Source organism: Thunnus maccoyii, chromosome 2 (genome assembly GCF_910596095.1).
Source record: "Thunnus maccoyii chromosome 2, fThuMac1.1, whole genome shotgun sequence".
NCBI classification, from domain to species: Eukaryota; Metazoa; Chordata; class Actinopteri; order Scombriformes; family Scombridae; genus Thunnus; species Thunnus maccoyii.
The window spans coordinates 38154868-38177418 of NC_056534.1; the positions used below are offsets into that span (position 1 = coordinate 38154868).

The 22551-nt window shown below is 40.9% G+C and overlaps 1 protein-coding gene across 6 annotated transcripts; it reads right to left on the reverse strand.

Moving 5' to 3' along the window:
* Nucleotides 1-59: 59 nt before the first annotated feature.
* LOC121912066 (circadian locomoter output cycles protein kaput-like) lies at nucleotides 60-18439 on the reverse strand. Of its 6 annotated transcripts, none has more exons than XM_042434138.1 (25): nucleotides 18231-18439; nucleotides 18033-18127; nucleotides 15791-15882; nucleotides 14841-14982; nucleotides 13645-13733; nucleotides 13024-13083; nucleotides 12677-12825; nucleotides 11988-12079; nucleotides 11506-11595; nucleotides 11260-11380; nucleotides 10955-11068; nucleotides 10562-10680; nucleotides 10331-10413; nucleotides 10071-10177; nucleotides 9822-9969; nucleotides 9569-9644; nucleotides 8419-8563; nucleotides 8125-8228; nucleotides 7828-7974; nucleotides 7572-7730; nucleotides 6664-6867; nucleotides 4588-4775; nucleotides 4360-4489; nucleotides 3638-3772; nucleotides 60-3454 (listed from the first exon to the last, which is right to left on the reverse strand). In XM_042434138.1, the coding sequence occupies exons 5-25, from the start codon at nucleotides 13659-13661 to the stop codon at nucleotides 3134-3136; spliced, it is 2709 nt and encodes a 902-aa protein (XP_042290072.1). In that variant the 5' UTR covers nucleotides 13662-13733; nucleotides 14841-14982; nucleotides 15791-15882; nucleotides 18033-18127; nucleotides 18231-18439; the 3' UTR covers nucleotides 60-3133. The 6 variants fall into 6 exon arrangements, with proteins under 6 accessions (XP_042290072.1, XP_042290104.1, XP_042290065.1 ...); XM_042434170.1 differs by having other exon boundaries at nucleotides 3638-3769; nucleotides 18019-18127; XM_042434131.1 differs by having other exon boundaries at nucleotides 18019-18127.
* Between the last annotated feature and the right edge of the window lie 4112 nt (nucleotides 18440-22551).

A 22551-nucleotide genomic window follows, 5' to 3' on the forward strand; every position in this document is an offset into this window, starting at 1 on the left:
GGTCCATCAACTGGGAAACAAACCAAAACACAACAGAACCGCTGAAGACGAGTCACGTATAATATTTGCAACTGTTTTTATTTTCAAATTGACCAAGAGGGGAGAGAGGGTTATAATAATAGCAAACATTTTGCTTCAAAATATTGATTATTACATTTGACTTTGGGGTAGATAAAGGAGCACAGTTCAAGAGCAGAAGAAGGGATATACATACATACAGTACAGGTAAGCATAGCACCGTTTTACACTGAATACTGGTGTTCTTAGCTTTGTGTATGTGTACAGTATTATACTAGAACTAGGACTCTTCAGAACCAAATTGTGTCGTGGACAGGTGATCTGTGTGTCTCTGTGGAGGGGAGGGGGGGCCTCGCTGTCTTTTTCAAATATCCTACACCTCGACGTTCGACAACTTTTAAACTCTTTTCCCGACCAGATGATGTCAGAAAGTTATTGCAAAATAAAAAAAACAAACAAACAGACAAACAAAAATAAAGTTTGTATTGGTGAAACATTCAGCGGTTCTTTTAAAACCTGTAAATAAGATTCTAAGGTTCTGTATGTGGATGCTTGCAGTGACAAACATGCCTTTCTTTTACTCCCCTCGTTTTCCTTCATCACAAAGCCTGTCAAAGGTTTTTCCATAATCAATAGTTACAACATCCATTAGTCTCTTTAAAAACACCTTTACATTCTTTGGGCTGGGTATCAGTGACACATACTCAAACTATAAACATTTCAACAAACCCAATAGAGTGATGCTGTAAACACACACTAGTCTATAGATGGGTGATGGGTGGAAGACCTTCCTCTCATCTCCACGGTTACTATTTGAGACCGGTCCGGCGTGTCGTTACTGTGATAAGTGCTTGTTGAGCAGTCTGTCATTGTAAAACAATAACAGCAGCCATCTTTCTTCATAGCCTGACTGGTGACCAATGCTCTGCATTGCCTGACATCCAGTCACACATCAGTTTCCATATGAAAATAGAATGGGGTTACAGTGACAGTTAACATGCATACAAATGCTCTCTCTCACACACAAACATGTATTCAAGTTGAGCCGTCCCACACACGGGCTTGCAGACGTCTGAGCCCAACCGGAGAGGAAGTTTCTTGAATATTACAATTATTTCTTTATACTGCAACGCAAGAACTGATTGGCTATCGCCAGGGGAAACCAATACTGACCCCCGAGTGATACAAGAAGTAGGATCAAGACGAGGAGACGCTATATTCGCACGTAGTGCAAACATACACACACGCACATGCACACGCACGCACACACACACTCCTCTACACTCTGAGACGAAACACATTCTGAATGCTCCTTTGCCAACCGTTACGCTTCCTCCAATCTGAGGCTTTTCTGTTTGATATGGCTTACAACTGCGACACAGAGGCTGAGCTCCGATCCAACTGTGAATTAAACATGGACGTGAGGCCAGCCCTGCTTTGAACTGCTGTTTGAGAACTGAAAGACAAGAGAACTAAACTGCATGAAGGTTTCTGAGGCCTAAGAAGAGAAAGAAGGATGAAACACTGATGATACAGAAGACCATGAGACGGTTCTTAGAAATGCAGGATCGCTGGTTCAATGTGGTCTGACAAGAGTTCCTCTATAACCCCCCCCCCCCCATCAATAATCATAAAATAATGAAGAAAAATAGCACTTTTTTTTTAAAACTCTCCTCTTCAGACGCTTCCCTTTCCATTTCTGTTTTGATAAGTAAACAACAAGGAAGGCTCTAAGAAATCTAGGTCAAATTTTTCTTCAGTCACCACACCCTTTGTGACACTTCTTCCTCTGGTCTTTGCAGCATCACTGTCTAATCCTTCCCGGTCTGGATCCAGACTGAGGCAGACGCAAAACTTTCCACATTCCTGAGAATACAAGTACCATCCAGCAACTTCAAAACCCTTACTAAGTCAATTATTGTAAGACACAAGGGGCATCAAACACACACACACACACACACACACACACACACACCGACCAGACACTCATGCACACAAAGATTGTATTCTCAAAAACACACACTAGCTCACAGAATCACACCACAGTTTACAAACAACTAGGTCTTGACAGTGATTTACTGTACACAACCACATCAAGTGCTAAAGTTTCAGGAGGTCGAGGATATACTGTTTGTTACGTATAGGGCTCTCTGACTGTTCAAAAATAATCCCTTCTATATACACACGCATCAACTTTATTAGGGGTAATATCTTTTTGGAAAATATATACGCCTTTGAGTAGTCTGCTCAAAAAAAAAAACAAAGAAAACATAATGGACTATGTTATTGGCACTTGGAATCACTAAACCCGTTATACGTACAGTGATCATCAGTTGAACTGTCATCTAGTTGCTTGCTTAACATAATTTGTACTTGCAAAGTTAAAAAGAGCCGTTTTTGTCTCAGAGACAAAGTGTTTAAAAACACAATTTCCACAAAAAAAAAAACCCAAGCCCAACCTTTTTTTTTTTTTTTTTTTTAAACAAACCGACAGAACTTTAAAGCCTTATCCTGGACTTCTTTTTTTTTTTTAGAGAAGGGGGGAGGAGGGGAGAATGGGGTCTGAGAGAGCACGTTGTTGCTCCATCTTTGACCAGAAAACACTTGAACAAAGTAAAAAGTCATTTTTCAAAAGCGACTAATAAAAGCTTACACAGTTATTCTTTCCATGCAATCATATAAAATACTACATTTCTGTTTCCTGTTAGGCTATATTGGATATTTACAAGTTTTTCTTTTATCATACAGTAAATCTGTACAAGGTCAGTCCACCTTTGACACACCTTCCAAAAAAAAAAAAAAAAGAGTCTGTCGTTACCATGGCGATAAGGTGTTCTCTGGATTTTTGTTAAGTTTCCACGGAGACTGGAGCTCCCTCACAACCCCACCTCAGATGAGGGAAAGGGGGATTTGAATCCATCCTGTTGCCATGGTGACAATCTTTGGTGAGTTCCTTGTGGACTCACTTGGTTTCTCCTCTTTCCTATGATTGGTTTCTTTCAGATGGAGGAAGGGAGGATCTGAAGAGGGGGGGGGGGAGGAAGTTTGTGACAGCCAGACAAACAAAACAAACGTAGGCAGCAGTAATCCCTTCAGAGTTTCTATTCCCGGGACTTTACTGCGGTTGGCTGCTGACGCTGTCAGTCCTGTGTGATGATGAGGCTTTCTGCTGTTTCTGGGGTTGTGGTTTGAGCTGCTGCTGGTGCCTCTGGTGGTGAGATTGTTGTTGCTGCTGCTGTTGTTGTTGTTGCTGCTGCTGTTGCCGCTGCTGCTGTTGTTGTTGTTGTTGTTGTTGTTGTTGTTGTTGTTGTTGTTGTTGTTGTGGTTGTGGTTGCTGTTGGTGTGTCGCCTGGGTGAAGGTGCCCTGTTGTTGGAGTGGGAAAGCTGCCTGCAGAATCAGCTGGGTAGACTGGTTGCTATGGAGAAGACGAGTGCCCTGACAGAACAAGAGAGCAAATGTATTAGAAAAATAAGCCATGAACACATTCAGATTCTGTAGTTATAGTTCATAATTACTAACTGTAGAATAAATATAACCCTAATAAAACATAAATAACATCATATCTGTCCTTACAGACACCTCTTTAAATCAACACTATCTGCTGCCCTCTGCTGATACCTGTAGAAACTGCTGTTGTTGCTGCTGCCCCTGCTGGCCGCTCTGAGCCACTACAGCCGTCTGGTTTTGGCCGTCGGGCTGACCTTGTGGAGGTTGGGCTGGCTGAAGAGTCAGAGTCTGGGTTTGTCCTCCCTGCTGAAGGGACACACCAGTTAATAATGGAGAAAAAAAAACAAGGAAGATCTTCTCAGCAATGTTTCTTTTGTGATATTTTAGGCAGTGGGAGATAAACCAGCATCCTCTTCACATCTTTTAATTATCTGTTCTTAATAATATTTCTGTACAGACAGACTGAAGGTGATGGATCATATATCATATAAACTTTGTAAACTTCTAGTCTCTTGTCCTTTTCATTTGAGTCATTGAAGTTTCAAGGAGTTGACAAGACTAAAGCAACTTTAAACAAAAAGACGTTTTTCAGACCACACTGCTCTATTTTCTTGATTTACCATCAACTCACTATATTTTCTTTTCAACCTTTCAAGACTTAAAATATTCAGAGGAGATTATCTGAGCAAACAAGCAGATTTTCCCCACAAATTCAACAGGCTCTAAAATGTCTCTTCAACACTCTCACGGCCTCCAACTATAACCACAGTCTGTTGGCGCTGAGCAGCCTCACACATGATGGATGAGCTCTAATGAGACTAGAGCTCATTCCTCAACGTAGGCAGATACACTTTCTTTAGTTTCTTCTATGTCTCACACAGCTTTGTCCTTACCTGTTGCCCACCGAAGGGGTTGTATGCGGTGACCACCTGTCCCATGAACATGGAGGTGGGTACCATGACTGCGCCACAAGCCATTGGAGCTGTTACGAGTTTGGTCACCAGCTGCTGCCCTGCTGGAAACCTGGAGAGAGTGAAATGGAGAAAAAGGAGGTTACTGCACCAGCTGGGTTTCAGATGGGTTTTCTGCTTACTAAGGAGAGCTGCTTCTCGTCCTCTTACCGGATCTGTCGGTCCTGTGTGAAGGTGGCCACGGCTGTGCCTTGCTGAGTGTTGTTCTGCGGCAGGCTGGTGCTGATCTGCAGCACGTTGGGCTGCCCCGGCTGGGAAATCATCATGGTGTTGTAGAGTGGGGCAGAAACAGAGCCCTGGGGCTGGGCCTGCGGAGGCTGCTGAGGCTGGCGTTGGGGCTAGAGAGAGACAACATGTGGGGAGGGAAAGAAGAGTTTCTTCAAAAAAGCAAAGGATATATTTTTATGAATTTAATATACATGGATGTTCAATCACTCAGCACCCCTGAACGTGTTAGATCACATCTCATGTAAAGAAAAGTGTAACTGCAGCTACCGAGGACCAGTCTGTAAAGGCTTCCTGCTGTTTTCTTTGTTTTGTGTTTACACAAACACACAGAAGGTTCACACTCGTATGTGTCTGTTGTGAGAGAGATTTAAATAGTTAAATATCATTTGATGCATTTTCTTGTTTATATTATATATGTTACAAATGTTTTCAAACTATGTTTGTTCTCAATGTGATGATCCCAGTCACACTGTGGTTGATGACTAGTTGACCTCTGACCTCTGGGGTTAGCTGCAGATGTCTTTGCCTCCAGCCAGCTGTTTTAGACATTGTGGGGATCATGAGGTACCCAGACCAGCTCATTTGATGGATGTCCTTGTTTCAAGTCATGGACCATTAGGTCTCTGTGCCATCATCATATGACCATATTTGTCCATTGAAGGACCTGAGTCTTGAACTTTGCTTCTGGAAAGGTATAAAGTGCTTTGGTTTGTGCTCAATCTTTAGAGAGAGAGAGAGAGAGGGCCGGCTGAACAGAATGCTTTCTCTCCACAAATACAAGATAAGATAAGATTGTATTTTTGTTTTGTGTTTTGTGTATTTGGACATTTGCATAATTGTTACTGATTGTTACTGTATTGTAGAGTGTCTTCAACAAGTAACAATGTTTAATGCTTTCTGTGAGTAGACTCAGTTACACTGTGTGTGTGTGTGTGTGTGTGTGTGTGTGTGTGTGTGTGTGTGGAGACTCTGGTTTCCATGCAGCTCATATGAAAGACATTTTGCTTTTTACTTCTCTCCTCCTGACTGGACATTGGAATCATGTGACGATGGTTCTTTGAATGAAAATATTCACTTTTTATCAGTTTTTCATTGTTATTTTTTATCCATCAAATAAATGGATTCTTTTTAACGCTGGGAGTCAGTGCAGGTCATTTCTTTATGAAATGGGACTGATTTCAATACATGGAAATATGTTCATGTGCTGTGTAGGACAGAGTATAAACTGTAATACTGTAATATTATAATAGTTTTAGTAGTAAATCAACATAATAAACAGTTTTACTCCAACAGGAAATGATACAATGCTCGGCCCATCAAATCTCAACCAAACTGAAACTGTAGAATAACTGACAATAAAAACTTCTTCCTCTATTTCTGTCCATCAACGAGACACTTTGAATAAACTTAGTTTTGTCTTTTTTTAGTGTGAACACTTTGATTTTTATATGTAGTATGAATGTTTAGGTGCTGCCTTTGTCCTGACTCTGTTTTGAATTAACATTATTGTGAAATGACAAGCAGATCATTATTTCTCAATAGAGTACGGGGGGGTGGGTGAGGGGGGGGGGGACGGGGTGACGGGGGGGGGGGGGGTCTCCAGGCTACGGTAAATATGACAGTTTGTGTTTTTCAGTCTCTCACATGATCACTCTCTATCAGCCCGCCCTGTGGCTGCAAACATTACAACTGTGTTTTGTGTAGTTTGTGAAATTGTCCAAAAAAATGTGACCAAAAGTGTCAAAGTTCACATCAGATTAGTGAACTGAGAGGACACTGAATACTGTCTGAGCTAATTTAAATGAAATGAAGAGAAAAATAAAATGACAAATGATTTTCACTGAGCATGTCTTCTGTGTGTGTGTGTGTGTGTGTGTGTGTGTGTGTGTGTGTGCGTGTGAGTGTGTGTGTGAGTGTGTGTGAGTGTGCGTGTGTGCGTGTGTGTGTGTGTGTGTGTGTGTGTGCGTGTGTGTGTGTGTGTGTGTGTGTGTGTCTCACCTGTGCGAGGGCGTTGGTCTGTTGCTGCAGGCTCTGCTGAGGAGGAGGAGGAGCCTGCTGCTGGATGGTGAGCTGCTGAGTTCCTGAATGGACAGGGTTAACTGCCGTTTGCTGCACTTGATTGGTCAAAGTAGTCGTCTGCTGGACCGCCCCCACCTGAGGGAGCTGCACGTTCATCGCCCCCCCCTGCTGCTGCAACAACATCTGTAAGGATGGAAATATCCACAGTCAGGTCAAAGTCATCTGTCTGTCCAGGTTCACACTGTATGCAGTTATTTTTATGCATTTATTTGCCCGGTCTAAAAATGTGATTATTATAATAACAGAATAATTTACTGGGGAAAAAAAAAAACTTAACAGCGTGCAAACTCACGTGGTAAATTCTATTCTAGTCTATTAGTGCTGTTCCCTCTGAATAGAACTAAAATAATACATAATGCATGATTGTAGATGTAGGTCGAAGCCAGGTACAACAAGAGAAAAAGACAAACAATACACCTAGTGATCTTTTAAAGAAAGCTTTCATGCTAGCTTTGTCCCAGTGAGTCGGAGCGAAACCGAAGAGCTACAACTTAGTTCTTCATCTTTCCAGCATCAATGCTGTGAGAAAGAAACTAAGGAGGCTGCAACCTTTCCATTTCATTATCTCTCTGATTTATTGTTGAAAAACATATTTTTTCCAGTAAAAGGTCATACTATTTTATCATATGTAGTCTGTGGTCTGTGTCTTTCTTCTGCCCAACTCTAACTGAATAAGACTGAGGACAGAGACAAAGACAGATGAGAGAGGAGAGAAATAAAATGAGGGAAGAGAACATTTTAGATGATGACACCAAACATTAGAACTGTTTCATTTCAGTCAACGCACTGTGGACTAAATGTAATTCATATACAACAAGCAGACTCACCTGTATGCCCTGTCCTTGGACTCTCTGCAGCTGCTCTTGGATGTGTCTCAGCTCCTCCTGCTGTCGCTGAATATTGGCCTGAATCATTCTGGTCCTTTGCTCCAGCTGCTCCTTTAGGTGCTGCATGGCATTCACCTGCGCTGTGAACTCCATCACCGGCTGCAGGTGGAGAGAAAAGAAACAGGTCACTGACTTCAGCAGTATTAACTACATGTAGACGCAGTTAAACTCCACAGAACGTCGTCTTCATTCTTACCTGGACATTTGTCTGCAGCTGCTGTGGTTGTTGTTGTTGCTGCTGCTGCTGTTGCTGTTGCTGTTGTTGTTGTTGTTGTTGTTGTTGTTGTTGTTGAGTGATCATGCCTGGAGTTACACTCTGACCAGTGGTTTGTGAGCTCATTGACTGCAAACATGGAGGAAAACAACTGTTACATTTCATTGACTTCACTGTTATAAAACAGCATTGAGTGCTAAAAATTAAATCTCCATGTGTGACTCATGGTCACAAAAGATTATCTGTCAAAACAGGAAGTTATGATCAATGAAGTCCCACCTGGCTGCTAATGGATGAGCGCCGCTGTGATGTCATCTCCATGGTGGAGGCCAGAGACTGCCGAGGAGGCGTTGCCGTGTCCATATGTAGCTTGGAGGCTGTTGCTGCAGAGGAGAAAGCATTGATGAGTAAGAGTCCTACTCAGACACTGACGATGGTGTCTGATCTTCCTGCAGGGCTTTATCATGCATCTTTAGAGCATATGTACACTATATCTGATTAGTATTACATGTATGTCTATTAATAGTGAGTGTGTTTGTGTGTATATGCATGTATGTGTACACGTGTCCTTACAAGTGCAAGTGTTGTCAGAGACATGCGATGAGGACTTGCGGGAACTACGTGAGGAGGTCGAGGGTGTCCGACTGCGGTCAAATCGCTCCAACGCCTCCTTGAGACTGGATGTATTCAGCTGTGACTCTGAGCCAGAGTCCTGACTCTGGAAATAACCAAGCAGACACAAAAATACACTTGATACCTGATCATTCAACAATCATTTCACACTGTACGCTGGTAAAAATAACAGGCCTAATGGACAAGTGAGCAAAGGGTCATTCGGGATAAAATCCATGAAATTTGAACCCATAAAAACATACTGCACAGTGAATACACTCCATATACTACAGCCAGCTACTCTACCAATTCATAGAACAAGATTAATAACCCAAATAGGCCATTTATTAACAAGTGCAAGTGTTTCACGACAGGAAAATTGGATTAACGTAAGATTAACAGCCACTATCCTAATTACCAACATGCAAAGGTTGATTTATGATACACAAGTATGTGTTGTTCTCCTCTTGATGTAATCACAGCCCCATTCATTTAGAAAGCATCCCAGGACAGCTGATTGTATTACACCACATATCAGCTGTTTGGGTCAGAAAGTGCTGCGGCGGCATAATACAGAGCGCAGCATGTGGAGGGATATGGAAGTTCTACGGTTGAGAAAATGTAGTGCCAAAGGAAAGAGCTGTCAGATGGAGAGTAAAGCAGTGAGACTTTTCTAATTATAGCATACACTTACTGATATTGATTTTTTTTTTTAGGTGTGTGAAATACATCTGGCTGCTGGTCCACAGCAGTACATCACTGATTACTGCAGGTACACTGACTGACTATGGAAAACTACCTCATACACCCACTACACAGAATCTGAATTATCCCTTTAAAAAGAAGTGGATGGATAACAGATGGGGGGGGGGCTTTTAACTTCTTATTTATGTGAAAATTTTCATAACATATCTAAGAATATGATGTCTCTTAATAAGGCTGAATATATTATTATTTTGTATGTGTTGTATATTGTTAGTAAAGAATCAATCCATCAACGTTTAACTAGTAATCATTTAGTGATTAATTCACAAACTCAAATCTATAGTTTTTAAAAAAATAAAATAATAATTACTCTTGATTGGTATTAATATATTTAGTCATTTCTTACCTTATCCACAGTGACCTCTGGGTTGGACTCTTCGATGCCCAGCTCCCTGCGCTGCTCCGCTCTCACCTCCGCATAGCTGCAGACACAACAGGAGAAAGAGCAACAGGGTGGTTTATATGAAGGAGAAATGCTGCGTCACCAGTCAATAGATGATAGAAGTGGATATGAGGAGCCTTGTCTAATGATCTCATGATATGTTTAATGATCAGAACAAAGTGGACCATCACTAACAGGTATAGAAAGCTGGCAGTACCTGACTACTGTGTGTGTGCAGACAATAAATTCAGGCCGTGAGTTCCACTGGTGATAGGTGATGTAGTAGTGTGTCTGCAGCCATATCCACTGTTGACCCTTAGTCAGGAAACGGTAGTAGCAAGACTTCCCTTTACCGTACTGCATCACTGAACAGGGCAGAGAAGCAGACGAGCAGAGACATGAGAACCAACCGACAGAAAGGCTTTTACTAAGCTGAAAGTGAAAGTGTGTAAGTGTGAGCCCTCACAGTGTTCATGACACTTGGCTAGCGTCTCCAGGTCGTCCACGTGGTAATAGTCGTACCCTGATGTTCCCAGAACCTCGAATGGCAGGTAGCCTATGATTGGTGGAGCTCTGAAAAGAAGAAACGGCATCATTAGAGTGACCAAGACCACAGAAGATGCTGTTGGGTTTCAGCAGCTCAAATATAAAATATGTCAATCAGATGAGCATCTCGTAAATGTTAGTGGAGATTATACACCAATAAATGTGTGCGTCTGTGTTTACCTGTGGTCTAAGAAGAGGAACTTCCATTCAAGACTGTGTCTGGATGTGAATTCTTCGTTGGGCTCTTCCACCGTACACATCTCCTAGAAACAGGAAAACAACAAGTTTCACATAACCAGGAGAAACATTTGGTTTGTTTCTTTCTTAGTGGCATCAATGTGGCAGCTTCATTCAATAACCAAATGGTATACTGAATAAACTGATGAATTATTTGTGTGTGTGTGGGAATACCTTGATAAACTGAGGTTTGGCCAGCCGGACAGTGGCCACGAAGCACACCTGGTCGTCAAACGCAGGCTGTAGCGACCGCTGTAACACCCCCGCCAGACCGTTCCTCGTCACATTGGGAACTAGGCAACAGAAAACAGAGTGTTACTCTGCCAGTCAACACCACTTTCAAGGTGTCTGACTGAGGACTATGTAATAATTAACAAACTATTAATAAACTATATTAAAATATAGTTTCATCATTTTTTCTTTAAATAGGTCAGACACACAGAGTTTGTGTTCTGGTGCACGTTGCCATGAACAAGCTTGTAATGTGAAATAACAAGAAAATCTTCTGACTGTCGGCTCCATTTAGTGCCATTAATCTGCTTCAGTATGTTGAGATTTGTGTCGTACCGTTGTTAAGTGACTTGAAGTTGCCGATGAACTTGACATATTCGTAGACGGGGGATTGTTTGGGGTCAATGGCCCCTCGCAGCATATGACAGCAGAACTCCATGCAGTTCTTAGCTGGAAAAAGAGATAAAAACACAGAATTTAGCAAAAAACTAATTAGTGTGACATCCAGTAAAAACCTTGTTCATGTGTTCAGAGTGATGCATGATGCTCTACTGATCAAACACTTTAATAATGATAACCTCCTTCAACCTCACATACAAACACACAGTACGGTGCAGGTAACATGACTGAGTGTTACTGACTCTTTAAGTAATCGGAGCTGAGGCCCTCTTGGTCAGTGGGGTGTGTGGACAGAGCCTTGTACACCTCAGAGTGTTCCCCGACTGGCAGAAAGTTTAACAGGTTCTGGTCCACCAAGTCCGCCTGGAGAACAAACACACACAGAAATGCATGAGAACCTGACCTGGTCATCCAGACATGTTTAATCTGAACAACACAAAAAATCCTGTTACAGCTTGTTCTACAGTATTCAGGCCAGTTTTACTCACCGGTAGGTGTTCTAGTAGTGAGGTGATGCTCTCAGAGACGTAGAGGATGTTCCCATCAGTCATTATTGCTATAAAGAACCCGTCCAGAGCCTGATGATGCAAGACAGGACAAGGAGAAAACTCTTTAACGTTGTGCTTCAGCAGTAGAAGTTCAAATGGACTTTTCTTTAAATCAGAAGATATTTAAAATGGTAATTTAAAACTAATGATTCAGGATCTTTCTTAAAATAATGCAAATTAAATTCTAATCCAACAGGTCATTTTCACAGCAGGAGAAACACAGGTGTTATTACTAATAACATTATCTCAGTAAGCCAGCATGCACAACACCAGCACCCTGAAACTGAAGCAGCTTAATGCCCATCATTAGTTTGATTATTTACACACATGATGTGTCAAAACGTCTTCCATTTGTTCAGGTGAATTTGAAATGAACCACAGCAGTAAAATAACAGTGAACATAGCTTCTGTGTCTTTCTGACCTCCAGCATGAGCTGGGTGAACTCCTCGTTGCTAAGAAACGGAGGCTTCCAGTCCTGCCTGATCTCACTGGACTCCGACTGGGCGGCGATTTCTGAAGGTGGAGAAATAAAAGCAATTTGATTTTTTTATGAGGAAGTCTTTTAGGGAAAAGTCAAGTAAGAAAAACATGAACAGGTGACAAGACGGCAGAAAAACAAAGCCTACAATAACACAAGACAACAGGCTATAAAAATGTATTGATAGTGCAAGGCTCAGAGTGAAAACAAGGCAGTTAAACAGAACTGATAACACAGTGCACAGAGTGCAAGCACAGTTGATAGTTAATTGTTCTGCGTGGTCATGATAACAGCTAGAAAGGAGAAGTGTTTCTCTCTTAAAACGAATAGTAACTCATTCTCAAACACATAATTCAACTACTGCACAACAATCAGTTATAGTGAATTAAGTAAACAACACACGGTTGAAAGGTTCAAACTAATTCAAGGGTAATTTAGCCGTCACTAACTGCACCCATGTCTCATAAAAAGTGTTATAAAAACATGTTTCTTTCAGCAAGCTGAAAGTAAACAAGCACAGACAACAGAGTAACCGAGAGTAACACTTTAAACCTAAATATAGAACAAAAATGTCCACCAGGTGTTCCACGTAAACACAGGAAGTGAGGTGAGGATGTGAAAACAGAACCGACCTTTGTGTTTACACAGGAAGTCGATGCTTTTCTGCAGGATGGTGGATTTGTCCATCTTCCTCGTATTGCCTGGCAACATTGTGCCAAGTTCCTTGATGAGGACATTGAACTGGTCTCTCCTCTTCTTCTCAGACTTGTTACGGGACACGCTACAGTTGGAAAAGACAGGATTAGATGCTAAATGTTAAAACACATTCTGTTTATTTGATCTAGATTAGTCTGACATCATGACTCGTGTTGGTTCATTAAAACAGGAGCAGGCAGACTGAGGACAATCCTCAACATACCTTGTGATGTTTATGAATATTTAGCTCATACTACTCTTAGCGAGTTCATTCATAGCTTACCGTTTTGCTTTGTCCTTTTCATCTTCTTCCATCAACCCATCAAAGATGCTACAATCATCCCTGTGTGAGGACAGAAAAAACACATTTACACACTTTCTCTTCCTTGTTGTCCGACTCGCTGTGTGTGTTGTCCTGCGAGTGCACGTTTGTTGGCAGCTTGAAAGCAGATATGCATTGTTAATAATAGCTAATGACGGATGTTGGCTAATGAGAGGATTCCTACATGCCAGCAGCAGGTTTATTTTTGGGTCACAAAAAAAAAAAAAAAAGGAGAGTGAGACAAACAGAGAGAGGAGGAATGTGTTGCGCTTGCCAAGGTTATGAGTGTATTTGGGGTTTCTGCCTACATTTCATGTAATATGGGTCAATATTAATACTTTCATTTCTGCTGATGGATGACACTCCGCATCTTTATCATTTGCTGATTTTTATGCCAAAAAAGGCAAAAAAACAGTGTTTTCTTTATTTATTTTCTTTATTATCAAAAAGATGGTAAAGTGTCTCAAACAGAAAACTGAGAGCCCGTTGACTACCAGTTTAACCATTTACGTCACTGGTATGCCATAATAATAACAACAACAATGGCTTCATGTTTTGCAGACCTATGTATAGCGTACATACCCTATGCTTGATGTCATGGTGGCTGCTGATCAGGGCTGTGGCTGCAGTGATTTGCTCTTTAGGCGTGAGGTAGGCATTTGGAAGACCACCTGGAGAAAACCAAACATGTCAAGTGTCAGTTATGTTTTATGTTGCAGTTTAGTGAACTAAAAACACCAGTGAATGCTGCGTACATCATTCAGAGCCTGAAAATAGGTCCCTTGTTATTTTTATGAATTTAATTCTCAATTAAACTGAGACTCCCCCAAAGTTCTCGGCCTTAATTAGTCGCTTTTATTTGAACACATTTGCAACTGCATATATAAACACAGTCATGTTGAGAAGCAGGGTAACTGGATCGGCTTCAACTGAAAACAGGCCAACTTATTACAGAGTTATGTAAACTTGATGCATAGTCCTCTTTGATACATGCAATAAAAAACTAGTATTATGTCTGTAAGTTTATCTCCCAGTGTTTCAACCTCCAACATGAATCACAATTATCAGCAAAGAGTTCAGATGAGCGACTTCCTCTGGGAGTTCACAGCTGACTAATATTTATAGAGTCAACTTAGGTGAATCCTTAATCAATCAATTACAACATGTCAGGGAACACATGTGAATGACCTGCATGACCAAACTTCAAACTCTTTCATCAGCTAATTTTAAGTTTCTACAAGGAACTTTCATTTGGTGTTGTCTTTAGCGGCCCCTGTGGACTACAGTGGTAGTATTTTCCCAGAATGAATTTCCCCGGAGCACCGCTGCCTCTGGTCGTAAAGATCTTGGCTAGCGCGTGCATTTGTTTTGGAAGCAAGTGAAAGAAAGACACAACTCATTTTTAATACTATTTCTTTTTTTAAACGTCTTTGTACTCCCTCGTGCTACGATGCTGAACGTAATGTAAACATCAGCTCTTCCGCTCTGCGTGCCGGAAATCGTTTCGTCTGATTTTGCAGGGAATCAGACCTGGTGGCAGATATTTAGAATAAATATATAGAAACAGACAATCTACTCGCTGATGGTCTCCTTTACTTATGTAGATCATATAGGAGGCGTCATGAGACTGTTTCACAGCCAGTCAAAAGTTCCTTTTAGTAACTTTAAAGTTAATCACAACACAGCTCAGTGTGTGTGTGTGTGTGTGTGTGTGTGTGTGTGTGTGTGTGTGTGTGTGTGTGTGTGTGTGTGTGTGCGTGCGTGTAGTCACTCCTCACCTCACTGCAGCTTATGCACGTGGTCAATCAACGTCTTTTCTCAGGGGTCGTAGGAAGGGTTTGGGGTCAAAGCTGACGTTGAGGTCATTAGGGGTCACGAGAGGTCACCAAACCACAGGAAAGACATGATGGTCAATCAAACCTGCAGGAGAAATCAGAGCAGAACATCGGGGTCATCCGCTGTCATAAGCTTTTAGCCAATTTTCCATCTCTATTATATTGTTTATTACATTATATCTTTATTATATTAGTTATGATATTCATGAAAATTCACTTTTTGCAGAGTCTGATTGCAATTGAAGCTAACAAATTACAATTTTTATGAGTCTATACAGAAAAAATCATCTTGGTTGTAACCTACATTAATACAAGAAAAACTCTAATATTCATATATTTGATCATTTCTGAGCAATCTGTCACCGTAAACATGTTACTGCTGCAGGCATCTGATTCTACATGTGCACATGTAAATCAAAGATAGCTCACTTACACAATTTATTATTATCATGAGATGCGACAGAGTATAACAAATATTATAATTATAATATATACATATATAGACAAAACTTTGTCTGTTTGAATCCATGTTTTAGCTCAGAGTGTTACAGGTTGGGAGCCTGTAACACTCAGCACAGCAGATTATCACTACTCATTTAACTATTCTGTCTTTTCTGTTTTACAGTGTGTCAGTTAGCACATAACAACTATGGTACAACTATGTTAATTCTATTTAACTAACTATTAAATATTTAATAAAAACTGAGTGAAGGAATCATGACTGAGGAAAGATCCTAAAATTCCAGCTTAATGAGTCTTTAAAGAGTTAATAACATACATCAGTACAGTGTGGAGAACCTGAAATAAATCAATTATTATGCATATATTATCTACTCTTTTGGAGTGCAGTGACCCAGTTTTGAAAAAGTGGTGATTCAATATAGTGAACTTACTCTCTGGAATGTCTGTTTGTGGGCAGAGCTTGCTGTTTTAGAGCCTATCCTTCCAGGCACTGACAAACCTTTACGTGTGAGCCACACCTTGCCTGCAACACAAAAAAAAAACCAGACTCATTCACAAACACACCATTGAGCCTGTGTTCACTGCTCACTTTGCATGCAAATAGTGGAGGCCAACAATGAAAGTAGATATTGTAGTTCAAAACAGGAAATAAGGACTGCAACAAACTATGTTTTCAATCAAATCAATTGTTTGATCTATAAAATATCAGAAAATGGTGAAAAATGCTCTTCAGATTTTCAAAGACACAAACCGACGTCTTTAAATTGTTTATTTGTTCCAACAGTTCAAAACTCTGGAGCAGAACCATCAGATTAGAGCTGCAACCAACAATTATTTTCATCTTTGATTAATCTGATAGTTTCTCCAGTAATGGTTTGGTCTATTAAATGTTTTGAAAACAGTAAAAAAAAAAAAAAAAGGCCATTACAGTTTCTAAAATTGCACAATAATATAAAACGCACACACACAAACACACACACACACACACACACACACACACACACACACACACACACAATATAAATATATCAGAAAATTATCACAACTGAGCGGCTGGAACCATTTTTACTAGAAAAAATTACTTCAACAATTAATCAATTGTTTCAGCTCTACGTTAGATAAAGAAAAGCAGCAAATTCCCACAAGTTAGAAGCTTTCACTCAAGAATGTTGGCATATTTGCTCACAAAATGACACCAGTTAGGGCTCAAACTAATGATTATTTTCATTATCGATTCATCTGTCAATTTGTTTCTCATTTAATCGATTAGTTGTTTGTTCTAGAAACTGTCCGAAAACGGTGAAAAATGGCAATCACTGTTTCCCAAAGACCAAGATGCACCCTTTCATTTCTTGTTCTGTCTTCACCAACAGTCCACAAACCAAAGATATTAAATACATATTAATATTCACATTTAAGAAGCTTGAACCAGAGAATTTTGGCATTTTTCCTTTTAAAAAAAACGACAACCAATTAATCGACTATCAAAATAGCTGCCAATTAATTTTCTGTCAATCAACTAATCAATTTATCAACTACTCCTTTCAGCTCTAAAAAAAAGTATCATTTCAGCATAAAGAATATGTTTAGTGTCCAGGTGAACAATCTAACAGTCAAGTTCTCAAACTTGTCCAGCAGTCTCCAGCACCAATAAGACAACAGATCACCGCCTGGATCACACTGCGTCCCAATGAACCACATCTAAGAGGATTTTGTTTTAAGATATGACTGTAGGCAGGAAGGTCACGCTGGGTAACGTTATAGTGAAACCTATACATAACAGCACCCTGTCTGGTTTCGTTGTCATATTTACAACGTGAAATAATAGTGAGATGTAAGTATTATGTCTAACCATCTTGATGACCCCACAGTGGCTCTACTTTGGGAAGCACTGGCCTGACCTACAGTCATGTATTCCTGATGGCCAGGCTTCTTCACTGCCCCACTGTACACTGTTCACCACTGCCAATGAATAAACACTGATACTAGCAACATGGCCCAGTGGAGACGAGTAATCCAGTCCGACCAAAACAGCCACCAGCTATCAGATAAACACAATAAATGTCTTAATATACGTTTTTTTGTGCCACAGGTGTTCGTTATACAACCGAAAGAGAGCAACCCATATAGCTAGCTTAGCATGCTAACTAAGCTTGCTACCGAAAACTGGCCGTTTAGCTAACTCGGGAGATTTAACGCTCTTTCTGTCCCCGTTTACTCCCGCTAACTTACACTCGCTAATACTCGACTGACACGGTTATGGCAGGGTTTTTTTGTTAGGAAACAAAACAAACATACAGGAGGAATATCAGCCTCCACCATGGCGAGCTGGCGCCGAGCCTCAAGCTGTCACGCAACAACTGACATTGAAGACAAAATAATCTGTGAAAAATATTACCGTTGGTCTCCAAACGCCGCGACGAAACTGGAGCCTAAACATCCGCGAGGGGCGAGATCCTCGCAAAAGCCGACCAAAACACCAGAGTCGGTAACGTTAGCGCAGAAATGTCTAAAAGCGGCGACGGTGGAAACATTTTCGCGGCAGATGTATGTGTACACACACACGTTCAGAGGCGTACACGCACACGCTCGCCCACTCACACACACACACACACACACACACACACACACACACACACACACACACTTACACACTTACACACACACACACACTGGCTGCTCTGAATGTGGGTCACTGGGCCTTGCTCTCCCTCAAGCGTGCGGAAACAGTCCCGAAGCCTCCTCTGCAGTCCCACCGCTTCCGCACGCTACAAAAAAAAAAAAGAACACCGTTTACCGATCTCAACGGCCGTGCTACTTCACAATCGGCGACCACCGGACGTGCATTTTAAAAAAAACAGAGCCCTTTACCTTCCCGAATGATCGACAGCAGCCTCCGTGTTTTGCTCGCTTGAACGTTGCAGTCGAGGCGGTGGGGGCCAGGAGGACTCCGGGTTGGGGAGAAAAACAGGAGGCCTACTTCATATTACGACGTACAGTCATGCGCAATAGAGACAGTAGGGCGCACTATTTTGCAAGTACAGTAGCAGCAGATCGGAGGAGGAGATCGCTGCTGAGTGATCTTTCAGAGAGGGAAATGACTCCGCGGGTTTTGTGGCTTTCCCAGACACAGACTAGTCCACCGATTTGAGTGCCACCTAGTTTCCAGTAGGTTTGACGTCTGTAAATTGATGCATTTAAAGCGGGAATGATGGATACTATGCAGGATTATAACCGTAGATATCCACTTATGTCGTGTTTTATTAAATTCTTGGGACAAAAACTAGACTTAAAACTGTCAAAGTGTCTCATTACAAATGTTACCGTGATATTAATACGCATTAATAACACCACAATAATTGTCATATTCAGTTTAGGTGGCAGTGAATGGGCTGTGTGAATGTGACATTGGACGGTAGCCAGAAGGGTGCAGAGCAGGGTAGGGATGGCCCTGCTTGATGGCAAGGGGGTTTCCCCTTTTTATCGACATCCAATCACAAGCTCCACAGGCCGTGACGTTATACCTGTACTGTGTCGAGGATCCCCTAACTTCACATTGTTTTTTGTTTTTTGTTGTTGTTGTTTTGACACCAGAAACCTCTTGTATGAAATCATTCATTTTACCTCATCTCCAAACGAGCCTGTCATTCTTAATGACAAATCAGTGATAATGATATATATAAAGGTGAGTTTATTATTGATCAAAGCAAAGTTTTCACCCTTTACCAGGTAAATACAACATTCATAAACAAAGATACATGAAAGAAATGAAATGACAGTGAGGTGGAGGTGAGACAAGCCCACCAGTAAACATGTATCATGGTTACAATGACCACTAAATTAACTCCACACTCTAAAATATTACATTACAATACAGGACATGAACAAGCTACTTTCTCACTTTGCTAGCCGTGGAAACTAAATCTCACCAACAGGAATGACGTCACTTTGAATCACTTCCGAATCGAGGGTCTAAGAATAGAAAGTGTTGTATTGCTCCTCAGATTGTAAAGCCCCTTGAGGCACATCTGTGATACGTAATATCAGGCTATACAAATAAAATTGACTTGACCTGACTTGACACAGTTCATACCTACATTCAAATCATGCAAGATGGAAAACGTGGCATCTATAGGTTGTTACCATGCATTCTTCAATCCTAATTTAAGAATTAAAAAGAAAATAACAGGTAAAGTGATGCAGAGGAAAACAAGTTGTAGGTGTGTAGTGTTGTCACTGTAGTGGTCCTGCTACATTATCAAAGGAGTTTTGGCTGTGTCATCCTCCTTTTAATGTTTAACAGTTGAAATGCTATAAGACCAACATCAACTCTGACAAAGAAAGACAACTCTTAGTTGTAGAAGCAGTTTATTCTTTCCAGTATTGTGAGCTCGAGTGTGTTAGTGAGTAACACACTTCTTCATTTCAGGAGATTGAGAAAGTAACAGGAAAGGTGATCTCATACGTTACATAGAAACGATGAGGCATTGTACTGAAGCAACTTACCTCATATTTAATGTGAAGTAATACAGTATGTTATTCTGGGCTTTCCTGAAAAACCAGCCACCAGAATTCAATGGTGGTGTTTGCTTGTATTAACCACAAGTCACCGGTGAACGACCTGCCCTGTTCTGACTGTGATTCTGGGGCACAGGTCACCTCTCTGTTAAGCTCTTGATCTCTCCGAGCTGACATGACTCTGTCTTCACCTCTGTCCTCTGTCATCATTGTCAGCTACACCAGACCAAAGCCTGGGGGGGGGGGGGGGGGGGGGGGGATCACAACGTACAGTAAGTCATGATATACAGTCCCATACCCCATACCATCAAAATCATTTTCTGATGATGACAATGGTGTAATGATGCAAGCAATTTGATACACTTATATATGTCAAAAAGGCACAATGTCTCAAATACAAACCATCTATGTCTCATAGGAACAACATAAGTTAAAGGACAGGTTCACTATTTTTCAAGTCTGTCTTAAAACAACAGTCATGCACCCAATGAGCACTGAAACAGGTTTTATTCACTTTAATAAATCCTCCTGTTCATACTGGCTATTAAAAGTGACGGGGAACAAAATCCACAGTCTTCATTTTGTGCAAAAATGTATTTAGAAGTTTATTAGAAGCTTATATGAGGTTTAGTCATATCAGTGGATATCTGACACATTTACAGTCTTTTTAGCATCAAATTCCCTCTTTGTGTTTCCCTGTTGAGCTGCGGTGGAAGTATAGTAACAAAAAGAGGGACTTTGGCACTAAAAAGACTGTAACTTTGAAAGATATTGACTTGATTTGACCAATTTGGACAACTGAAGCTTCATATTAGCACAGAAGGAGGTCTGTGGATTTTGGCCCCATCACTTACATTGTAAGTGGATTATAAAGGGATCTTTGAATGGTCAGTATGAACAGGAGGGATGATTATGGCAAGAAAAACCTATTTTAATGTCCATTTGGGCTCCTGTCTGTTGTTTTAAGACAGACTTTACCTTTGTAAAATCCATAATCTGCTATTTTTAATGAAAACAAAAATGCTCCTGCTTTCACATGTGAATCCACTCGTAGGCTTGTGCATTAAACTTGTGTGTGTTTTCCTTAACGTATAACAGGGCCAACCTCATTAGTTCTGTCACTCTGTTTGGACTCATTATACCTCTGCAGCGTCTCACAGTTTCTCTTCCTTAAACCTCCTTCCTCTCCGTGAACTCCATCTGCCTCCCTCGCTTGCTTTTTCTCGCCTCTCTGTCATCATTTTCAGTTCTCTCCTGGTTTGTTTGGATTAGGCGTTATCTGCTTCTTAAGGATTCTTCCCCTTTTCCTGTCTATTATTTTCTCTCTTTTGTCATCTTTTATGAACTCCAGTACCTCCTCCTGCATAATCTGTATTATTCACTCCTTAACTCCTCTCCACAACCTCACATTCACCTTCTAGGATCTCTTCTCCTCGGGTCTTAAACCTCCTCTCTCTTTGCTTCCTCAGCTCCTCTCATCCCTCTGCATCCTTCATGTCTTCCTTCTTTTTTCTTCTGTTTCTTGATTATAATTTTCAGACATATTTCTCCATATGCAACTCTTCTTCTTTTGATGATTACTCTCCTCTTCAGCAGCTCCATCTTCCCTCCTCTTCTTCTCAGCTTCCTTCATTTAGTGTCTCCATCCTTGCTCCCTAAACTACATACTGTACACCTTCTCCTCATGCTCTTTAATCATGCACCCCTCTCTTTCCAAACCCCTCCCATCTTGTCTGATAATGGCTATAACTTAATTTCCTATCGATGTTCACGTACTCACCTGCATGTTTGCACAAACTGCAGTATCAGGAATAATAGACATGCTCACATAAATCATCATTATGTTTATATATAGACACACTGATGTAGCGTTTCCATTTAATACAAATGGGAAGTCAATGCAGCCTTTATTCTCGTTTATTCCACTATACATAATAAAAGCTACTCTCTGCAATTCCTGGATTCTCTCCAATTACAGCACAAAACTAAAATCCTTCCAAGACATACTGGGGTTAAAGTTTATGATAAGTAAGTACAATAAACTTCATGCATTATTCATGTGATTCAACACTTCTATTATTTGCTTCCTTTCCTACTTCCTGCCCATCCGCTCATCTTTCCATCTCAGAGGCAAAAAGCCTTTCAAGTGAACACCCACAAAAACCATCGACAACAATAATAAAGCACTTAGCTGTGGAACGAATGTGACAAATCCAATGAAGCCACAGTTTTTCCTGCTAACAAATCAAATCAGCTCCTTCGGTCTGGTTTACTCTGACGTGGTTTGCTTGTATGGAAAAAAAGTCCTCCCATGCTGCTTTGACCTGCGTCTCACAAACTGCAACTTAAAAAGTGTAATATCATATTATCTGTGCTTATCTGTACATCCAGCAAAACTGTCTAGTGGAGCCATGATCACTAAAGAAGTGCAGCATCCTTTATGTGCTTGTAAAACTCCTCCATTTAAGTGCTTCACCCCACTTGTAACTGTTCTCAGAGATTGAATTACAACACAGTAATGGAAACCATGCAGAGTGCTGTGGGACATCCTTTTCCCACACAACAACCGTTTAATCACAGACAAACATTGGGCACAGTGCCATATTATATAGCAATATCTATATTGGAGTGAGTGGAGGGGAGACAGAGAGACTAAGGAAAGAGAGAAACTGTG